This window comes from Lathamus discolor, chromosome 1 (assembly GCF_037157495.1).
Source record: "Lathamus discolor isolate bLatDis1 chromosome 1, bLatDis1.hap1, whole genome shotgun sequence".
Lineage (NCBI taxonomy): Eukaryota > Metazoa > Chordata > Aves > Psittaciformes > Psittacidae > Lathamus > Lathamus discolor.
Genome location: NC_088884.1, coordinates 122534383 through 122556225, shown reverse-complemented (window position 1 = coordinate 122556225; position 21843 = coordinate 122534383). Strand labels below are relative to the sequence as shown.

General features: G+C 35.6%; 1 protein-coding gene across 1 annotated transcript in view; it reads left to right on the top strand.

Moving 5' to 3' along the window:
* Positions 1 to 21843, top strand: part of FSTL5 (follistatin like 5) — a 359720-nt gene that overhangs the window by 318748 nt on the left and 19129 nt on the right. Inside the window, exons 14-15 of the mRNA XM_065693765.1 lie at positions 5293 to 5400; positions 7337 to 7461. Coding sequence (XP_065549837.1) covers positions 5293 to 5400; positions 7337 to 7461 — 233 coding nt within the window. The remainder of the gene's footprint in view (positions 1 to 5292; positions 5401 to 7336; positions 7462 to 21843) is intronic.

The following is a 21843-nucleotide window of genomic DNA, read 5'->3' as shown; positions in this document are numbered from 1 at the left end:
GGCGATATCAATGATATCCTAGGTTAAATAGGGGATTTACATAACAGATTTTAGTATGTGCAATTGTTAAAGAGATGTGAAAATGCATTTGGAAAATAATAGCATAAAGTTATTACATTCTATAAATATATTTTCTGAAGAGCTTTTAAAGTCTTAAAATACGTTAACAAGCCATATGGAAGAGGCAAAACCATAGTGTTGCTATTTGGTTTCTGCCTAATATTCACACCATATTACACTATTTTTCTTTGTTTTTAATCAGACATATATAATAGAATATATTTCATCATATAATACTTAGTCTTTCAGATGATGCCATTTGACCAGAAAGACTAGTTTTATTTTGCTTTCAGTGGCAAAAAAAGTCAATCAGTTATAGTTGGGGACTGTCAACAAGACAGCTGACTGTCTTGTTGGCAGACAAGGGGCTTGGTCTTCAATTGAGTTTGTATGTTTGTGGGTGTTTTTTTAAGTACATTGCATATCATATAAAATCTTGACATTTACTTTAAGGCAGGGTTCTTCTTTTTCTAAAATAAAATTATGTCCTGCGCAAAGAGCTCTGAAGCTAGTTAATAACTTATTAAGTCTTGCTCTGATTCTGAGAAGAATGGACACTTGTATGTGAAACTGATAAAGATGTTTTGACACCACAGTGGGTGTTCTGATTTAAATTTTAATCATGCAGAATTACATCTACAGGGTTACATATAGTATCATCAGATTCACAGAAAACAGACCTTTTTAACTAAATAAAACTCTTTTTTAATTTTTTTTTTAATTAGATATCTAATCTAAATTGGTAATAAAATATTTAAATAGAGCTTTTCTTTATGCCATTTGCCTTTTTCTCTGATAAATGAATGAAAATCTTTAATGTATAGATTATATATTGTGTATTGGGTTCTGGGGAGAACTTACTAAAGCCTTTCAATACTTAGAAGGGTCTTGTAAGAAAGATGGAGACAGATTCTTTGATAGGACCTGTAGTGGTAGGACAAGGGGTAATGGTTTTAGACTAAAAGAGGATAGAAGCAGACTAGATGTAAGGAAGAAATTTTTTTTATGTTGAGGGTGGTGAAACACTAGAACAGATTTCCCAGAGAGATGGGAGATGCCTCATCCCTGGAAATACTCAAGGTCTTTTTGGACAGTGCTCTGAGCACCTGGTCTAGTTGAAGATGTCCCTTCTCATTGCAGAGGAGATGGGACTAGATGACCTTTAAAGGTCCCTTCCAACCCAAACCATTCTATCGTACTAGTATGCATTATGTATATTAATGTAAAAATTTAAAACAAAAATAGCTGAATTGCAATTTTTAAATTACATTAACTTTACAAAAAAAAAAAAAATTTATAGTCTTTAAGCGTCTACATTTTCTGCCTTGTATATTCTGTCATCTGGCTCAGTAGACAGCTTCCTCAAAACCTGACCTATCCAAATGCTGATAGGTACTGAAAAAATGTTTTATGTAAAGCAAGTTAATAATCAAAGTTTGGGGTTTTTTTTCTTCTTATGCCTCTTTGTTGTTAAATTGGCCTTTGCGTATCAAAGTAGACATGAATTGAGGAAGTAATGAATTTCGTTTTCTGAAAACAAGACTTTTTTTTTTTACAGTCAATTCAATATATTTCTTCAGGAAGGAAGACTAAAAAAAACTTTCTGCAATCTATAGACTTGAAGGACTGTAATCTCTGTCAATGGTTTCCCTGGTCTCTGGCTGACATTCATGTGTCATCTTGCCTTCCTCTGTATGATGGATGAAATACCAATCTAATTGCATTTATTAGTATTTAGACTTCAGTGCCTTTGGAGCTGGCTGACAAATATTAGAAAAATTTAATGTTCTTTTAAATTTAGGAGTAGTTTGATTTATAGACTCTTCTAATTTGCCTTCAGTTTCATTAGTTATTATTTTACAGAGTGCTTTACAATTAGCTGAATGTTTAGAGATACCATGATGATATGTTAATTTAAAATAAAATTCAATATATTAGTCACTAATAAAAGTACAATCCGTCCCCCTGAATTATGCAAAGAGATCCTCCAGTTTTTGGATGGAGTTAGATAGGTTGCTGTTCTATCACATGCATATTCAAGTTTTCTAATGAGCTGAGAAGCAGACATACAGAATGACTAGGTGTTACATGGAGATTTGTGCACTAAGTCTGTGTTCCTTAGTAAATATAGTGAGATAAAACCAGATACTCCACAAGAGTTCATGCTAATACAGGGAAAAAAAAAAAAAACTGAACTTTCACTTTCAAAGAGATTTTAATTTGAGGGATAGAAAGCACTGTTTTTTCATTAATTTAATAATATTCAGATCATGAACTGAGGGAACTGTAGAATGAAATTTATCCCATCTGTGTAAAACTTTTGCAGGAATGAAAGTCTCAGTTTTGACAGTTCTAGGATATTTAGATATTAATGATAAATTATCTTTCCATTTCACAATATAGACATTTGGTAAGACAACAGATGATTAGGATAAGTAAATTAAATCAAATGTGTTACTGTCACTTTTGGGCACCTGAAGAGAATTTCTGCAATTTATTACTGACCTGAATATTATTTACTGTGAGAGTTGCTCTGTGTCTGGCTTAACCATACTGATACTCAAAATGAACCTTAATTAGACAAAAAAACCCCAAATAAAACCAACCAACCAACCAACCGACCAAAAAAAAAAAAAACAAGACAAGTAAAAGTAGTTGCAAACATAACAAACCAGGAGAGCATAAAACCTTTGCAATCGTTTATGCATAGTATAAAACTGTAAAAACCTAAACTTGCTTCTGATTCACAGATGGCTTTTAGAACTGAAGTAAGTCTAATTTGTATTTTAGTGACAAGTCAAGAGATGCTTTGTTCAGCATTTCCTACAACAAGCATGGCCCTGTCTTCCTTGTCTTTTAACAATAAGCACTTATTTTTGATTTTGGTTTGTTTTTGCAAGCAGCAAGGATTTTTCTAATCATTAAATGTTGCTCTGCTCATTTCATATGCACATACATAAACATTCATACAAACAGGAAGCAAGGAAGGGAGTTTAATTTCTCAGATCAGTCTATTTTCATTACTTACAGTGCTGCTTAGCACAGAAGAAGAATCAAAATGTAATTGATTTTTGGAAAATAGATGCTAAGCTGTTCAGAAATAAGAGCATTTTGCTTACTAAACTGCCTTTTCTTTAAGTGTCATATTACTACAGAGTATATAATTTACATTTTAACTCTTTCTAGTCTATATCTTAAAGAAGAAACCACCTCTCTGCTCTGTAAAACCAAGTTCTTAAAAATCCATACTCTAGCAGGAACAAATGTGAAGAAAACTCCATATTTTGGAAGTGAGCATCAGTCTTATAAAAATTCTGTCAAGGTGCAAAAAGTCCTAAGAGAACTAAAAAACATATTTGAAAGGGCTTTAAGTTGTGTAACCGTGTAAAAATAATGTTGATTTAGTTTTGTTTACTGCCCTGTTTTCTCTGGCATACTACTATGTATATGTATTTTTTTCTGCTGTGAAAGTTAATGTAGATGATGTATGCACATAGGTAACAATTAGATTTGAGAATGATTTATTTCTGACTATTATATTTATCAAAATGAGTACTTGAAGATTCTAGAGCAGGATAAATTGAATTTTTTTTGAAACATGGTGTGTCTTTAGAGAGATACATGTACCCTTTTCAATTTAGCTAAGTAATTCTCATTATATAAAGTTGAGTGAAATAATTGCTTTCATTTGTAAATTCTTGAGAGCAAGCACTGTCACCTACAATTGTTCAGTATTGCTTAGCAGCACACCTTAACAGGAATGATTTAGAGGCATGCTGAAGCAAGCAGAGCTCATCATTGGTCAGGCTACACTGTGCGGCTGACAGATCAGGCTGGCGAGGTAGAAACAGCTGTGAAAGCCTGCTTCTAAGTTGCTCGGCTCCTTTCTGCCTCTGGCTGATCTCTTGGGAGCTAAATTACCCATGCCTGACTCTGAAGGCAATTCCTTCTCCTCCTCCAGGCAATGCCAAGGCCCAGACCCTGAATGCAGCTGGCACTCATTCAACAGAAAATGTACGGGTCAGACCTTTTGTCTGGGGAAGCCGAAAGGAAATTTGACACACCTGAACAAATTAAGCTATACAACAGCACAAGTATTATTTTAGACAACTTGTCTTCTAGCCTGCAGCTGAAAAATGGTATCAAACACAGATGACCTTTTTGAAGGGGTATCTTTATGATTTTAAATGAGCCGGTGAGCAGCCTGGCTTCATTTTCCATTTTCAAAGGGAAAAACAAATTCTGCCTAGATGAAGCTGTGGCTTGCAACACCTCCGGAGTACACTTAAGTATCATCAGCAGTCTCAGACAGCCATTAGTGCATTATCTTGAGGATCTACATCGTTAGTTTAAATTAGGTTCACTTAATTAGCCAGCTGGTACTCTCCTTGACAAACTGATAAACAAGCTGTACTTTGCACTTCAGTAATGGTGAGACTAAAGAACAATTCCTGCCTATTTTTTCTGCTCTAATGATGAAAATAGAAAAGTAATCCCCCCAGTTGTTTAGCTCATGCAGAATGTCTCTTAATCAAATACAGTCCTCCCATTTCACATCTCTGAAATCTTCAGTTCTTCTCAGAAAAAGGAAGTGTAAAGCTTAGCTGTCTTAAAAGGTTTCTGGTCTCAAGAATCAGTGCTCAAGGTTGTAGTGAAAACACTCTGATCGTGAGTCTACCAAAAATAGCAACTGTAATTGGAAAAATTACTAAAACAATCTATCCAACTTCAGCAAAATTTACCCAGTTCAGCAGAAATCGGAAGCTTTGGGTGTAGCAACTTTGTGTTGGTTTTACACAGGACTGTGTAATAGCACCTTACATTGAGTTCAGTATGTCACTTGAAAATACTCTTTCCTTCATAGCGATTTTCAATAATTAAAGTAGTTTTTAAAACTGGTATGGCTAAAGTGGGAGTGATGGTAGAGAAAGAAGAAAAGTACTTTTCTACTTGATTTAAAACCTTTGTTTTCAGCTTCTTAATTGCTTCAGTATAATGTAATTTTGGTGCCAAATGTTAGAGCACGTAATGAATAAAACCCACTTTTTCAGCAGTTCAGTAACTTTGAATTAATCAGACGTCTGTTTCAACATTTGACAATGTAATTTTTACATACAATATGAAAACATCAGGAAATGCATGTCCAGTCGTCATTTTAATTCAAGCATATTTATTATTTTTCTTCTGAAAATATGGCAGGAACTAAGGATTTTTAATTTTATTATGCTTCAGGCAGTAAGTACAGATCCTGTTCCAGTGAAACTACACTATGATAAATCACATGATCAAGTCTGGGTGCTAAGCTGGGGAAACATGGAAAAGAATTCACCAACTTTGCAGGTGAGGTGATTAGTATAATTATATGCAAGGAAATCTAGACCAGTTGAACCTTTGTGTAATTGCAATGTTTTGTATGTTTTCCTTAAAGTGTTATTATCATGACCCCAGTGGGGGCAGTGAAATGATTTCAGGTAACTGGAAAACAACTCAGACAACTGACTGCTAAAAAAGATAATTTTCAGCACCCTTACTCAGAAGTGACAATGCTAAATTGATAGAAGGATAAGGAATACAGGGAAAGCAGCAGCATGGTTTGTAACTGCCAGTCTTTTGAGAGCAATCTATTGCTGTTTATGGTGTTTGTGTCCCTAATTATAGGATAAACTGGATTTTAGGCATATTCCTATTTCACTAAAATTATACTGATACTCTGGAGTTGACAAGTTCCATCTTTGTTTATTGCTTTTTTTGATGTGATATATTAAACACCTTTACTTCTACCATACCTCTAAGCAGTGGCAAGCCTAGGGACAGTCACTAAAGAAATGTTTCAAGAAGCTGTTCTTTCATTCCTACTTTTCCCCTGCTTTATGTTCCTTATTTAAAGCAATGCTCTGAAAATACTGTGATTGTCTTTATGTCATAATTTCAGAATTCCTCTTTTAACATATTTTTCTTTTCTTTAGAAATCCTTATGTATTTTAAAATATGTATAAGATAAAGAATAAGAGAAATTCAAACACAGGGCTTAAGCAGAAAGAATGAGTAACATTCTAAACACCTTTTTAGCACCTACAGACTCTTAATGAGTATTCAAGGTAATTTGCGGGAGTTTAGCTATCACTGTTCCCCAGAAAAGGATTGATAATTGAGTCCGTCTTACCTGGTTTAAAATGACTGATCATCTTCACTCTCATTTTTCCTTACAGTATAGATAACTGTTGTGGTTTAAACTCTGTCAGCCATGCAGCCTCTCTCGCTCACTCCCCACCTTCTTCCCTCCCCACCCTGCTCCCAGAGGGATGGGGAGGAGAATTGAAAGAATGTAACTCCCATGGGTTGAGATAAGAACAGTCCAGTAACCAAGGTATAACACAAACCACTACTGCTGCCACCAATAATAATAATGATAAGGGAAATAACAGGGGAAGAGAATATGATACCACCTGCCTACCGGTAATACCTAGCCTGACCGAGCAATGAACCAGCCCTTCCTGGTAACTCCCAGTTACATCCTGGGCATGATGTGCTGTGGTATGGAGTATCTCTTTGGCTAGTTTGGGTCAGGTGTCCTGTCTTTGCTTCCCCTCCTCCCTGGCAGAGCATGAAACTCACAAAGTCCTTGGTCAGACTAAATATTTGAGCAATAACTAAAAACATCGGTGTTATCAGTGCTGTTACCACGCTGAAAGTCAAAACAGCACTGCACCAGCTACTAAGAAGGAGAAAAAAATGCCTGCTACTGCTGAACCCAGGACAATAACCTATTATTTGCTTTTTATTTTAGTTCATTTTTAAGTGCATGTGTGTCAATATAGTGGTTATTATGTGGAATTGTCTTTCATTCACCCATAAACATTTACCTCAGAGAAGCTCTAAGACTGGGGATTTGAGGAAAATTAGTTCGTAACAGCATAAGGAGTGTGTGAACTCAAATAAACTTCCTCTTCTGAAATACGTCTGTGCTATGCTGAATTACCTCATGACTGACAAGGAGTGTACATAGCTGTAACTTCCTGTGGATCAGTTGATAACACCTTATTTTTTCATTCTGGGTGAAGTGCTTAAGAAATTTAGACTCACTGTGGGATCTAGTGTCAAAAAAAAACCACAACCCAACCAGAAAACAACAAAAAACCAACAACAAAAATCCTGAACGTAACTAAAGGATAATAGAAGAGATGGAATACAGAGGTAATACTGTATTCATTTATTTGGATAGAGATTAAATTTTGAAAGACTATTTCTATTGTTTATAATGATGTTACTTATGTAGGTGATAACACAGGCCAGTGGGAGTGTTTCTCATCACACAATCCATACTCAGCCAGTGGGAAAGCAGTTTGACACTGTGGATGACTTTTTCATTCCAGCCACAACCCTCATCATTACCCATATAAGGTAAGTTTTTGCTGAATTATAATTAACTTTCAAATGAACTATAACATTGTCTCCAAAGAAAATATAATTTTAAAACTTTGAAAATCTGAGACTATGTCACCTACTTCAGTATTGCTTTGGAACACTTTTCCTCATAAACAAACTAAATGAGAGTTTTATTGAGAACATGCTAGATGTCAAAATAAACACATTTAGTAGAGTTTTTCTTTATTATCTCAGCAAATATTCAAAAGTTCCACTGCTCTACGTATTAAAATTGAGATGTAATATCATCTGGGGTTTTCCCAAGGAATTGATAACTTCAATAGGTAATTCCCTAATTTAGGAGCATAAATCTTAATTTGTAAATAATATTTACTAATTTCCACTACTGCTCAGAGCAGTTGCCATATTGTGTTGCATGTATGTTGTATTGGAGTTATTCTCTTGATTAAATGACCAGAAGAAAAAACCAACCACTTTCTGAGTTTTGAAAGGACTTGTGATACAACATAATTTTTCATGAGCTGGACTTCCCTGCACATTCTGTTCTTTCTCTTTGTTTGGGGTTTTTCTTGGGTTTTTTTTTTTTTTTTTTTTTTGGGGAGTGCAAGGGGTAGAAAGGAGAGGAGGGATTGGGGGTGGGGGGGTTGTTTTTTGGTTTGGTTTGGTTGGCTTTTTTTATTAGGCTTTCTGTTTTTAAACCAGACCATGACTGAATATGTAACATGAACTCTTTTTAGATGCATGAATATAATTGGTCTTATTTCATGAGTGTTGAGTATATGATGTTAAAATGGTTCATATTGTAATCCATGCCAGGAAACACTGTAAATTCTTGTGAATTTAAGTATTTTTCTCAGTTAATGTAGAACTATCTTTTCTGTCACAGACAGAACAAAGAAGTTCTGGCTATGACAGAAATACTCTTAAGTACGGAAGAACAGAACAAAGTGACCAACTGGATTTTAAAAGACATACGGGACAGAGAAAGAGAATGTGTGGTAAAGAAGGCAATACTTAATACAGGCAGAAGAAAACTTTTCAAGTTCTCCCCAAGGGCTCTTAGATGAAAATCTATTTTTCTTCCTCAAAATACATTAGTAAGAATGTGAAATGTAATTTTCTTTTCATATTTTTTCCTGTAGCATTTCTACCTGTAGGCACAGAAAAATTCTGCAGTCTAGGTTTTTTTGCATCTGAATATTGCATTAATATGCATTAGCACTTTGTATGTTTAGGACTGTTAGATTCTTTGCAAGCTGAAACAGACCCATTTTAGCACAAAACACCTCTGCAAATAATTAACTCAGTTGTTTATTCTGCTCTTCCAACTTCAAGTTTCTATAGAAATGCTTTCATTAGGATGATCTTAACTGTCCTACAATTATGAGACATCATTCACTTTTAGATGAAATCTCAACTTGCATATGTAAATATGCATCTCCATTAGAAAAAAAATACAATTTCTGAGTGTAGTGAGTGGTAGTGTGTTAAATGTGAAAACATGAAATTTAAGATTAATTTAGGCAGTTATAGGATTTACTCTGTACATGACTGTGGTGAATCTAGTCTTCTGTATCAAAAACATTTGACTTCTCCTAAACAGACTGTTGATGGAAGATGTTTTTTTTTTATGCATATGTATTCCACAAAACTCTTAACTAACAAGTAAATTAGCAATCAGCCAAATGCAATTTAAAAAGGAATCTTTAAATTAATATGGCTGAATACTAAATTGACTCTATGTACCATTACTGCCACATTTCTAGAGTAGATAAAATGCATGTTATGTCCCTGAAGTAATTTGCAGTCCTCACACTCAGCTGTAGAAAAGCATTAAATAATTCTGTTACAATTGGAACAGGTATGCCTTGAGAGAAAAAATAGTGACTATTTCATAAACTGTCAAGTACTAGAGGTCCTACCCCAACAGAACTGACATTTAGATGCCTTTTCATGTAAATAGAGGAGGAAGGAAGGAAAAAAAAAAAACAAACCATGGATAGGGATAAGCATCATACAATAAGGGGAAACAGGACTGGGAAAAGAAAAATAGGACCAGTCCAAAGCAAGTGAAGAATTCATCTCATTCAAATGATTTTAAGTTGATATTTTGCCTAAATAGTCATAATTGCCTTCAGCTGATGAGTCATTTCATTTGTCATATATGGAACTTAGGAGAAAAAAAGAATCAAAGAATAAAAGAGAATACACTGAAATAAAAAAGGAATATGAAATTCAACTAAGCAGTGAAAGAAAAAAATAAATGGCTACAGATATGTAATAAACATGAACATGTACATCAATTCAGGCCTAGTATGATCATCTTGTGATTTTTGTCTTTTCTTGGTTTTGTTGTTTTGTTTTGGTTTTTTTCTTTTTAAATTCACATGCCAGATAATGATCAAAAAAAGTCTGACAAAAAGCCTGCATGAATAAAAGCCAATGCTAAAACCATAGATTTGGGAGGTTTAACCAATGAGATAAATTCACCAGCAGTTAGAGCTTGCTTGAAATGCAATATTTTAGTTTTCTAGAATGCTAATTCTGCATGCCTTTTCTAGAAAACAAACAAAAAACAAACCAGCCCCACAACAAAAAACTCCAAACACACTACATAGAAAAATACTGTATTTTTATTGTTTATGTTTTCTTTCAAGAGATATTTCTGTGAAGTCAGTCATTAAAGTATTTGGCTTAGATAAAATTTCTGGCCTTCAAATACTTTGATTTTTTTGTTTAAATAAAAATGAACTGTGTGAGCAGTGTGTCAGGACAGCTTTTAAATTGACTGTATTCATCAAATTAGTAGCAACATAGAAACTGTCTATTAAATCTAACTTGTCACCAGCCAACAATAAAAATGCTCAATAACAGCATGTGTTTGTTAAGGATGTCATGCAACAAACATAAAGCTTGAGCTTATTATTCTTTGGTGTATATACCAGCCAGGGGAGCATTTTATGAATGTGAATCACGAAAAAAACAGCTAAAAGGGAAATAACCCCACTGGCTGAGTTAGCAGGTATATTTAACTGCTCAAGGGCCCTATTCACTGTTTGTTAGATGTCAGTTCCCTTTGACCATGCAACACCAGCCCTTTCAGAAAAATGAAACCGTGCTGTAACTAGGTGTATTTGTCACCTGTAAAGTAAAATTTTGAATGATGGAGCAGAAGACTAAGTGTGCATGGGTTACGAAATTAGCATCCAGAACCAAATAAAGGCATTTCTAAGCAAAAAAGAAATACCACTTAAAAGTATGAATTAAGTTTCATAACACTGTTAACACAAAATAGTTACTACTGTCTACAGTGTATCACCATCTACTGTGTATTCTGTCCAATCAGTTACTCTTTTATCACTGTTAAGAACGGACAGAAGGTAAAGGTAAGTAGACTTGGTGACATGTAGGAACAGAAATAAGGGTGAAAAATTTAGATCAATGGCAGGTCATTAATTTTTTTCTTTTTAATAATATCTAAAGAGTTACTTGGTGATAATATATATGTGTTTAAAACTTGTTGCAATTTAGTTTTATGTAGGAAGAGATGGCACTATACGTTTGCTTTATCTAGGTTGGTTATTTTTATATATGACAATGGAAATGGGCTGCCCATTATTAAAAAAGTAAAACTCTACACATTTTAATGCTGTCTTGGGCAGCAGATAATTTAGGAGGCACTTCCACCAGATCAGACATTTGAAAAGGTACTAAAAATTTTGGTCTGAGTTAAAGAATAATTGATCCCAAGAAAAAATAAAATGTTTTCCCGGACTTTTCCTACCACAGGCTAAGGCAGTAATTGGTTGTACTTACAGTACAGCTGGAATCAGGGGAAATAACTTTTTGGATTGATAACCAGCAAGCATAACATTAATGCTCTGAACAACTGTGATGAATCATCAAAAGTAGACAGGATGAGATCTATTAATCTGTAATAAATAGGAGAAATCCCAAGGCTGTGTTTCTTTGCGTTTTTTGTTTTTTGTTTTTTTTTTTTTGTTTGATTTGGTTTTGGGGTGTTTGTTTCAGTTATTACTGAAGCTTATTCTTTTTGTAGGTGTACCTTTTAAGAATTTAGTATACATATTTTCAATATTTGGCCTTGTACACTGACTGAGAAAAATTCATTCAGTGAACTATCTCTTGTGCCAAATCAGTTTAGAGGAACCAATGATCTTGTCCTTAATTGTCTACTAATACCATTTGTTATCATAAAAATAGACATTTGCAATTAGTATTTGTGATGGCTGCAAAAAGATGACTTGTACAATACTCATGAAATATATTCTTGGAAGTCTAAAGAGCAATGGAGCTGATTATTTCAGCTCTACTGTTCATAAATCAAAGTGAACAAAAGATAATTGGAATAAATTAAGGTCTGTCATTACACTGCTGTAAAGTGTTTTAAAAGCAGTATTAAATGAACTCACTGCAATAGAGCAGCTCTTAACTTTTTAGGTGTTTTAATCCTTCAGCAAATATTTTAAATGTCATATAGTTACCTGACCTAACAAGTCAAAGAATGAGCAATCAACTCACTGGTGAGATGGCTCAGTATCTGAATAGAGTTACAATATTCTCAGTTTGAGTTTTTACTCTCTTTTTATTCTCCATTGTGTATAGTAATAGGGGAAGCAGTCTTTCTAAAATTATACTTATTTGTTTGTATTTGCACAAACCACTCCAAATCCTAAGCTTTTATTTAAGAGGTGATTGGAATGTGCTGCCAATGCATTCCTTTGAACCTTCCTAAATGAAACCCATGTGGGTTGGTGATTCAGTAAATTCACACTTCATTCCAGAGTTTAAGCCCCTACAGAGGTGTGAAGTAGCTGAAGGACACTGAAAGAATTTTCAGTATTTCTATGCAAATAAGCAAACAGAAAATATTATTTTGCTTCAAAAATCCACATAATCGGGCAGCACTTTCTGTTCAGTGGTTTGCAACTTAAACTATGGAAATGTTAAATGTCAAGTCAACTGTAGACAAAGCGTGAACAATAGAGGTAGAATTCATCTGGTGGTTGAATTTTTCACATAGTATGATTTAGCTCAAATATTAGGGGCAATTTAACATTTTAGAATTTCAGTAATAACATTAGAGGAGTGGAAAGTTTGAAACAGTTGTTGGTCATCAAGCTATAATATACAGTACTACAGGGGAAATAACTTGAAAGGTTGTGGATTTGGAGAAAGGAGCTCTGTAGTACCAGGGAAGGCAGAGAATCAAGAAAGCAGAGGATCTAGAAAGTAACTACAATTTCTAACAATAATTGTGGAATCCTATGTGGTTGCACAACACATGAAGGAGATCCATCTGTGTTAGAGGTTTCACTCTGCAGTCTCCCAATCTAAATTGTGTCTTCATGAGAGGAGTGATTTGCAGTCATTCTTTTACCTCTCTTTTTGCCCCCCAGAGAAGGACCCTTCTGGTCAATGAATGGCTTGCCTGTGAAAAAGGCATTTGTAAGAACTTCTGGAAAAAGTGGAGGGGAAATGCTAAAAAAATATTTTCCTACATCTTTTATTTTGCTTTAAATAATGCATTTTACATCATCTTTGTTACAGAGGTAATATGAAGAATGAAATACTGAGAATTCAGTTTAGACAGTGTTAAGAAATTTATTATTTTTACATTAAAATGCAACTAAATAAAATATTTTTTTTTAGCACGCTGAAATCTGTGATTGTTTCTGGCCTTGCAGTACATGTGTGGTTCTCTGCCTCTTGCCAGCCTTTTTAGCTAGCTGTTTGTTCACTGTAGTGGATTGAGCAGACTTTATAGTTATAGAGGTATGACTATCTGCAAGTGTTGATACCATCTGAAGTATGTGTTGAAAGCATCATCTGAAAGCTATACCATAAGTTTGTTATGCCATTTTAGAAAAGTGTAGATGTTTCATACTTGGATAATTCTGTGAATAGAATAATTTGGTTTTATTATATTAGGAAGATGACACAAAATTAAGGAGAATCAAGGAAAATGTTTACAGCTGTGAAGTGATTTTATACTGATTGTCACAAGACTTTCCAGTACTGGAATTATATGCCATAGCCTACTGTTTTTCTTTATCCCACTGAGTATTAGGCAAAATTGTGTTCTGTGGAGAAATTAAGCTTTGGTTTCCACCCTTAGCTTCATGAGTTAAACTTCAGGTTTCTCTCTGGTTAATGAACAAATATTGTTGTTCTTGGTCCTCAGCTGATAGAATCTTTGGGTAATGGGAGTGATTTTTGCAGTATTTTCAACAGACTAAAAGGGAAAGAAACGTAGCTTGAGAATGCTAAAATAGTTGTGTAAAAACAAGTCACTGCTGTAAAGGTCTTAGATCAACTTCTGCAGAAATGGATTAAGCAGATGGTCTGATGTGAATACATACCTGAGCCAGGTGTCTGGTTTTAGTATTGGTTGAGGAAGTTCCAGAATCTGAGCCATGATTGCGCTCACTCTGGAGGCATATAGGTATCAGACAACTCCCAGTCCTTTAGTTTCACACCTATTTTGCATTTTACAAGTGCAACTCACATAAGTTACTCTTTGTTTTAACCTCCCTTCTTGGTGAGGTTCTGCAGCTATGGTAATGTAATGTTTGAGTAATGACATAATTCAAAATTGAAGTGACGTTTATTAAACTTCAGATGTCATAGAGACCAGTTGACTGTCTTTGTTACAAATGTTAAGAATGTTAATCTTGTTCTCTAGCAGAATACTTCTTTGTAGTTAAAAACAGTCAAAATTGAAATAAGTGGTCCTGTATGGAGCCCTACAGAAGGCTGCAAGGATTTATATAGGTGTACCTGAGAGGATAATCTTGGTTCCTTACAGAACACTTTTTATGAGGAGAAGGACAGTGTTTGATCTGAGTTCGTTGGCCAGGGAAGTTCTGAAAAGAGAAAATAATTAAATCTTTTCTTGTCTGTTTCTGATTTATGGATAGGTACATTAAAGAAATAGCTGCAGTGTCTGTAATTCCTTTTGTGGAGAGGCTGTTTTCAGGACTGGCCTGTTTTCAAGACTAGTTCTACTGATACTGTCAAAAGCAGTATGGGCCATTTGGTAGTGTCGTGGTTTAAGCCCAGCCAAACAGCTGGCCCTCTTTCTCCACCCTGCTCCTGGAGTGATGGGGAGGAGAATCGAAGAATGTAACTCCCACGGGTTGAGATAAGAACAGCCCAGTAACTAAGGTATAACACAAATCACTGCTGCTACCACCGATGATAATAATGATAAGGGAAATAACAAGGAAAATACAGCCACTCACCACCCGCCGACCGATACCCAGCCCAACCCAAGCAGTGATCTAGCCCTTCTGGGTAACTGCCCCCAGTTCTGCATCCTGGGCATGATGTACTGTGGTATGGAATACCTCTTTGGTCAGTTTGGGTCAGGTGTCCTGTTTCTGCTTCCTCCCACCTTCCCCTCCTCCCTGGCAGAGCATGAGACTCAGAAAGTCCTTGGTCAGAGGAAACATTACTGAGCACCAACTACAAACATCGGTGTTATCAGCGCTGTTCCCAGGCTGAAAGTCAAAGCCACAGCACTGCACCAGCTAATAAGGAGAGAAACGACTGCTGCTGCTGAACCCAAGACAGTTAGGTTGCCTGTGGATCTAGTAAAATTTTTGAATGGTGCAGTTTTAAGATGAGCCTCTGTGAACATTCTGAGGTGAATCAGGTGTTATCCTTGACACCTGAATGTTGCTCTTTGTATCTATAAAATGATAGGAAAGCATTCCTTATGTAAATAAAAAACTGTGCTAATGAACAAAAAGCCACTTAAACGTGTTTGGGAGTTGAAAATGACTCTTTCTCAAATACTTTCACTTCAAAGTATGAGAGGACACATGGATTATGATCAGAACTGTTGACAAAGTACCTTTATGGTTCTTGAATTTACTAGTGTTCATGGAAGAAGCTTGTTTAATTAAGGTGTAGAATTAAGTACTCATTTATAGTTTTGTAAAGGGAGTTACTAAAAATGTGTTACGTATTTTGCAACTGGAACACTATATGTCTACATATGAATTTCTTTTGTGGTAAGTTGTTAAATTAATTGTTGTTTGTTAAAATGTAGCTGACAAGCATTTTAAGTAATTTCTTTTTTTCACAGTGGTGTTTGAGGATTATTTTTCACTTCTCAATATAGATTGGTTATTGAAGTCTGAAGGAGATGGAATTGTGAATATGTTTTTCATTAAATTTCTGCTTGCATTTGAGAATTTAAAAGTTCTGAACAATTTGAGGATATCCTTTTCGGCATTAGTCAAAGGTGCAGCAGCTTTTAAAATAGAGCCAATATGTCTTTTTCGGGGTTTATTACCATGCTACTTCAATTGCAGTTGCCATTTTAACTTTTTATTTCAACACTGTTTTCATTAACTTACAATATGAAAACTTGCACAAGAATCTAGAGTAGAATAATGAATTGAAGTTAAGGCTCTATGTTTATGTATCCCCCACCCTGCGGTAACAGAATTCAAAGTATTCTCTCTCTCTGTTGCTTTTCGTATGTGCTAGTGAAACCATTTTGGGGCCTCTGTGAGGAATCAGGCTGGAGAGTTGAGCTGAATAGAAAATAAGCTGGTAAAAAATGGAAAACTCATTAATTTTAAATAAGCAATACTGAAGGTTACTACTAAGACAAAGGTTTTAAATTTTAGAGGAGACTGCAGACTTCAGCACTCTCAGAGCTCATTTCGAGGAATTCCATGGGAAGTTTCCATGGAAGATAAAGGAGCTGACGAGTGAGGGGATTTTCAAGAATGCTCTCCTGAAAGCACAGGAACAGTTCATCCCCTTTAAAGATAAGGGAAGTAGGTGGAGCAGGAGACCCTCTTGGCTAAACTGCAAGCTTTTTAGTGCTCAGAACAGGAAGAGAAGTCTACCATTGATGGAAAAGCAGTTGAATACCCATTGAGAACCACAAGAGATGCAGTTAGAAAAGCAGAAGATCAGCTCAAACTGAAATTCACCGGAGATGTCAGTACTACAAGAAAGGGTTTCTCAAGTGTGTAAACAAGAAGCAGAAATGGAAGGAAAATACCAGCCTGCTGTTAGGCAGGTGAGGTGAATTAGCCTCCTCCAAGGCTGAAATGCCAGAGGTTCTCAATGCTTTCTTCACCTCTGTCTTTACCAGCATTGTTGGGCCCCACTTCTTGGGATCAAAAACCCAGGTTGATGCAAATGCAGACCCACAATCAGTGAAGGAAGACTTGGTATGTGAACTGTTACAGGAGCTTGACACCTACAAATCAATGGTCCCTGACAATATCCTCCCAAGGGTGTCTGGCTGATGTCTTTGTGAAACTGCATTGGGGGATGTCCCAGAAGACTGGAAGAAGGCAAATGTTGGCCACATCTACAAGAAGGGCTTAAGGGAGGATCCAGGAAATTTTACTTCAGTTTTACTTCAGTTCCTTGGAAGGTTATGGAACAAATCCTTCTGGGGCCTGTCACAAGTCAAATGAAGCACATGACTGGGAGAAACCTGCACGGATTCACCAGGAGCAAATTGTGCTTGACAAAACTGGTCGCCTTCTGCGATAAAAGTAACCTGCGCGGTTGATGTGGGACAAGCAGTGCGCATTGTCTGCCTGGATTTCTATGAGGCTTTTGATGCGATTTCCCATGCATTTCTCCTGGAGAAACTGATGTTACGGACTAAATGAGTGGTCTGTATGGTGGGTGGGGAAATGGCTGACAGCTGACACCCGGAGGGTGGTGGTAAATAGTTCCTTTTCAGACTGGCAACCTGTCACTAGTGGGGTCCCTTAGGGATCAATATTGAGCTCAGCACTGTTTAGTATCTTTATAAGTGATCTGGAAGATGGGATCAAGTGTACCCTGACCAAGTTTTCAGATTGTACCAAACTGAATGGGGAAGTGGACACTTTGGAAGGGAGAGTCACCCTGTTGGATGACCTGAATAAGCTGGAAGAGTGGGCTGTCAAGAGCCTTATGAAGTTCAACAAAGACAAATGTAAGGTCTTGCACCTGGAAAAACATAATATAAGACTTCAGCACAGGCCTGGATCTACTTGATTTGGAGCAACACTGTGGAAAGGGTTCTGGGGGTTCTGGTGGATAAAGAGCTCTATATGAGTGAACAGTGTGCAGCTGTGACAAAGCCAACAGAATGCTGGGTTACATCAAAGGCATCATCAGCTGAGATAAAGATCTCAGTTCTCACTCTACTTGGAGCTTGTCAGGCCATACATGGAATGTTGTGTTCAGTTTTGGTCCCCACTCTACAGAAAAGATATGGACAGGCTGGAGAGGATCTATAGAAGGGCCACAAAGATGATTAAAGGACTGGAAAGTCTCTAAATGAGGTAAGGCTGAGAAAACTCAGCCTTGAGAAAAGAAGGCTCAGTGGAGACTTTATCACCATATTCAAGTATTTAAAGAGTAGCTACAAAGAATATGGAGACTCCCTTTTTACAAGAAGTCACGTGGAAAATAAGGGTAATGAGCATGAGTTACTCTCAGGGACAATCCAGTTGGACAGAAGATTACGATTTTTCACAATGAGAACAATCAGCCATTGGAATAATTTTCCCAGAGAACTGATGGATTTCCCAATATTGGACCCTTAAGGTTTGGCTGGAAAGGGTGTTGGGACTTTTAGTCTAGGTTATGCTTTGCCTTGAAAGGTTGGACAAGATGATCTTTGAGGTCCCTTCCAACCTGGTATTTTATGGTTCTATGCACATATGCATACAGAGAAATATATGTGATAAATCAGTCTTGATAACTAATTTGTTTCTGGAATCAGTTATCGTGCAGGCTTTTTCCCATGTCAGTTTACAATACAATTGCTTCTTGGCCAATTTATTTATCTCATGTTCCAGTTCTTTTTCTTTAAAGTAGCTTGAATAAGACTTCACAAAGTTCTCAAACTAAAAATGTCAGCTTTCAAAGCAAAACAAAACAAGACAAAAACAAACAAAAAAAGCAGCTCACAGCATTTTGTCAGAAAACTTTTTACACTTCAGTGTGGCTATTTAGAAATAAAAATTTACTTCAAATCTTACCGAAAGCATGAGATTGCAGCCAGCCTTTGTATCACTATAAAAATTCTAGCATCAATAAAGAAAAATTCCTTATGTGCTACTTGTCTTTCTTCATTAGCCCAGGAAATGGCCAGAACCTGGCTTAAGTCTAGTTGGCTCTACTAATGTGAAGGGTAGTTTTGCTAAAATGTAAATGTGCTTCACACTGTAATTTTTTTCCCTTTTGCAAGTGTAGAAGTCATTACAGGAATATTTACCTTTAGGATAATATGAATTCTCCCTCTGAGGTGGCCAAACCAACCATTATTATAAATAACTATGTATCTGTCTTCTAGTACCTGTCTGCTTTCAAAAATTCAGCTTGTATCACTATGTAAAAGTACATGACACAATGAAATGTATAAAAATGTAATCATCTATAAGAAGGAACTAATCCCTACAATTACAGCACATAATTTGTTGTACCCAGTGATCAGAAGTTGTCCTAATGCTGCCTTAATTACTCAGAGCACAATTACTTAAAAAAATTGTGCTGGGTCTGGCTTGGATGCAGTTAATTTTCTTGCTAGCAGCCGGAATGGTGCTGTGTTTTACATCTGTGACTTCGGAATAGTGAAAAATTATTTGGAAATTTTCATTTTCACATTTCTACTTTTAAGCATTTAGAATTTGTTTTTATTCATTACATTTAAGCTTTCCTCTTTGATGTTATGTTACAAACCTGTCTTTTCATTTTTAATGAAGCTGAGATACTTTACTATGTCTGGTCATACAACTAAAGATTTTAAAGACACTTCCAAATCTACATGGATAGACTGTTTTGTCTGTATTCCTTCCATGGGATCCCAACTGCATGCAACATTTTCTGGTGGATAAAAGATCAAAGTTTCCATCTTAATAGGGCCATTACCACAAATCCTCAATTCCCATATTATCTGTAAAGTAGAACACAGCAATTTACCATGATGTGCCTGATTTTTTTCCCCTGTGATTATCTTGCAGTTTCAATACAGGTGTCATCTCTGGTGCTTTTATGTTCTGAAAATAATATTTTATCATAATTTTTACAGATAATTTGCTTTGTTTTGTTTAGTCTAATATTTTGTTAATTTGGGTCACTAGTCAAAAGCAAAAGAGAGAGGAAGGAAATGTGGTGAAGTTCAGTACCTGTTGTTTTGAATATTGACATATTCCCAGCTATAACAGTATATGAACTTCATTTTTAAAATGAAGAAAAAGATCTCTTGAGACTGTTTTGACATATGTAATTTATCACTTTTGTAGTCCTTATCTCTACCTCATTATTAATTTTTTGCTAGTGCTGTTTCTTTTGGCATATATAAATTCGGCTGTGCATTCCATATGACACCTGCCCACCGTGATGTTATGATATTTTCTGGAGTGCCAGATCTTCTTAATCCTATCCTACCTTTTACTGACATTTAGGACCATGCTTAGAAATGTCTTTTGCTCACTGTATCAGTGTAGCTAGCTCTTTCTTTGATTTCTATTGCTCTCCTTCTCTACAAGGTACAAGAAAGAAAAACACATTTCTGCCAACACTGCAAATATACTTTTGCTGAGAATAAGTTCCTTTATTATATAATACAGATAGTTTCATGTATTCCTGGATTCTAAAAATCTGGAAATTAAGGTGCCGTCCTTTGTCCTAAAATTTCTCAGACTATTTTCTTGTCAGCACTGTAATCATTGGAGAGCTATTTGTAATAATTAAAATGTGTATTGTATAAATACATGTTGCAAGTGCTCCACGAGTGAGCCCTCAGACAATTCATAGGCTTCTGTATCACTAGTGCGCTAAAACTTAAGGATTTATCCCTACAAATGTACTGTACGCCAAACATAAATAGGAAGTCCAGAGCTGTGTGTGACATGTTAAAACAAGACAGCTCTTCCAGAAAGATCTAAAATAATGACTGAGAAAGTCACTGTAGCATCTGGGTCAGCTATTGGGAATTTTTTCCTGTTGTTCTTTACACATGGGTTGTTTGAAAATATCCTTCAACACGAATTTGTGATGACAGTTCATTTCCTTCCTCTGGATCTCTAGTGAGATATGGCTTAGAAGCTCTGCAAGTAAAATCTTACACTGAAATAGTAATAAAATAAAACTTCTAAAAAGAAAAAGGATTTCAGGCAGCATACTATTTTTGTTATCACTATGAGATTTAAGTTCAAAAATTTTTAGCTTTCTCTTGTAAGGACTTAGATGATTTGTCCAGCTGAGTTACAGAAGACAACTTGCATGGCTCTATCCCACAAATAAGTGTGTGAAAGACTGTATCATTTGTGATTTTTCTGGTCTAGTGAAAACTGTCACAGTAAGGATGTGGATTTTGTTGATGGCACTTATGATGACATTCACTTTGGCTTAGCAGCATTAAAGCTACGGCACTCAAATTTTTAGAGTCTAGAGCTAATCTTATTAAATATGATGTAGCATAAACTCAGAAACTCTGCTTCCATTATTGTCCATTACTGAAAGCTTACTAATGCTCAAAACTTGTTTCTTTTATAGCATCCATTCCTGTGTCTGTCACTTACTGTCTAGAAATGGAAATTTTTCTATTCACATTCAAGCTGTGAACACAAATCTTAGTTTGAGGAAATCCCTTTATTCTAGCAACATAGCACTTCTCAGGATTCCTTCAAGCCCTTGTAGTAATTATATTTCCTTCCTTCTGTGTTGCATGTCTATCTCGAAGTTCTTGATATCCTTATTTTTCCAAATAATGGTCAGTATGTGCTGAGAGACAGAGAAAGAATCTTTTTAGTATGTTTGGCCACCATTGACTGAGAACTGAAATAGAGAAAACATGTTCACTGCTATGAGGTATGTACAAAGCAGTAGCAAAAGATCATTCATATCTTTCAGGTAACGTTCAGCAGTTGTTACCACCTTTGTGAAACACAACAGGCCTTTTGTGGGATTAGCCACAGACACACACCTTTGCAGTATCCATCCCTCTTCTATGTAAGAATATTTTAGGATCTAATCAGAAATTTTATCATTACTAAGAAAATCCTCTCCCATAGATCTAAAAAATACTGGTTTTATAGATCTTACAGTTAAGTATTAAGTTCCTTTCTGAATTAATCTATGAAGACTTACATTTCTTTATAATAATTTTATCAAGTAAACCTGTGAAGTGTATATGACTTCTGCTGGCATCCATTTTTCTTCCTAAAAAGCTATTCTTAAACTGCATCCACAATTAAGAATAAAAGTAGTATTGAGTTTCCTTGGAGGCAAGGTATTAATTTTCCTCTTTCCTTCCAGAAAGGTAAAAAAATTTCAAGGAATTCCTCTTAACTATAGACATTTTTTTCTTCTAATTGGAAAGGTACAGATGAGATATTT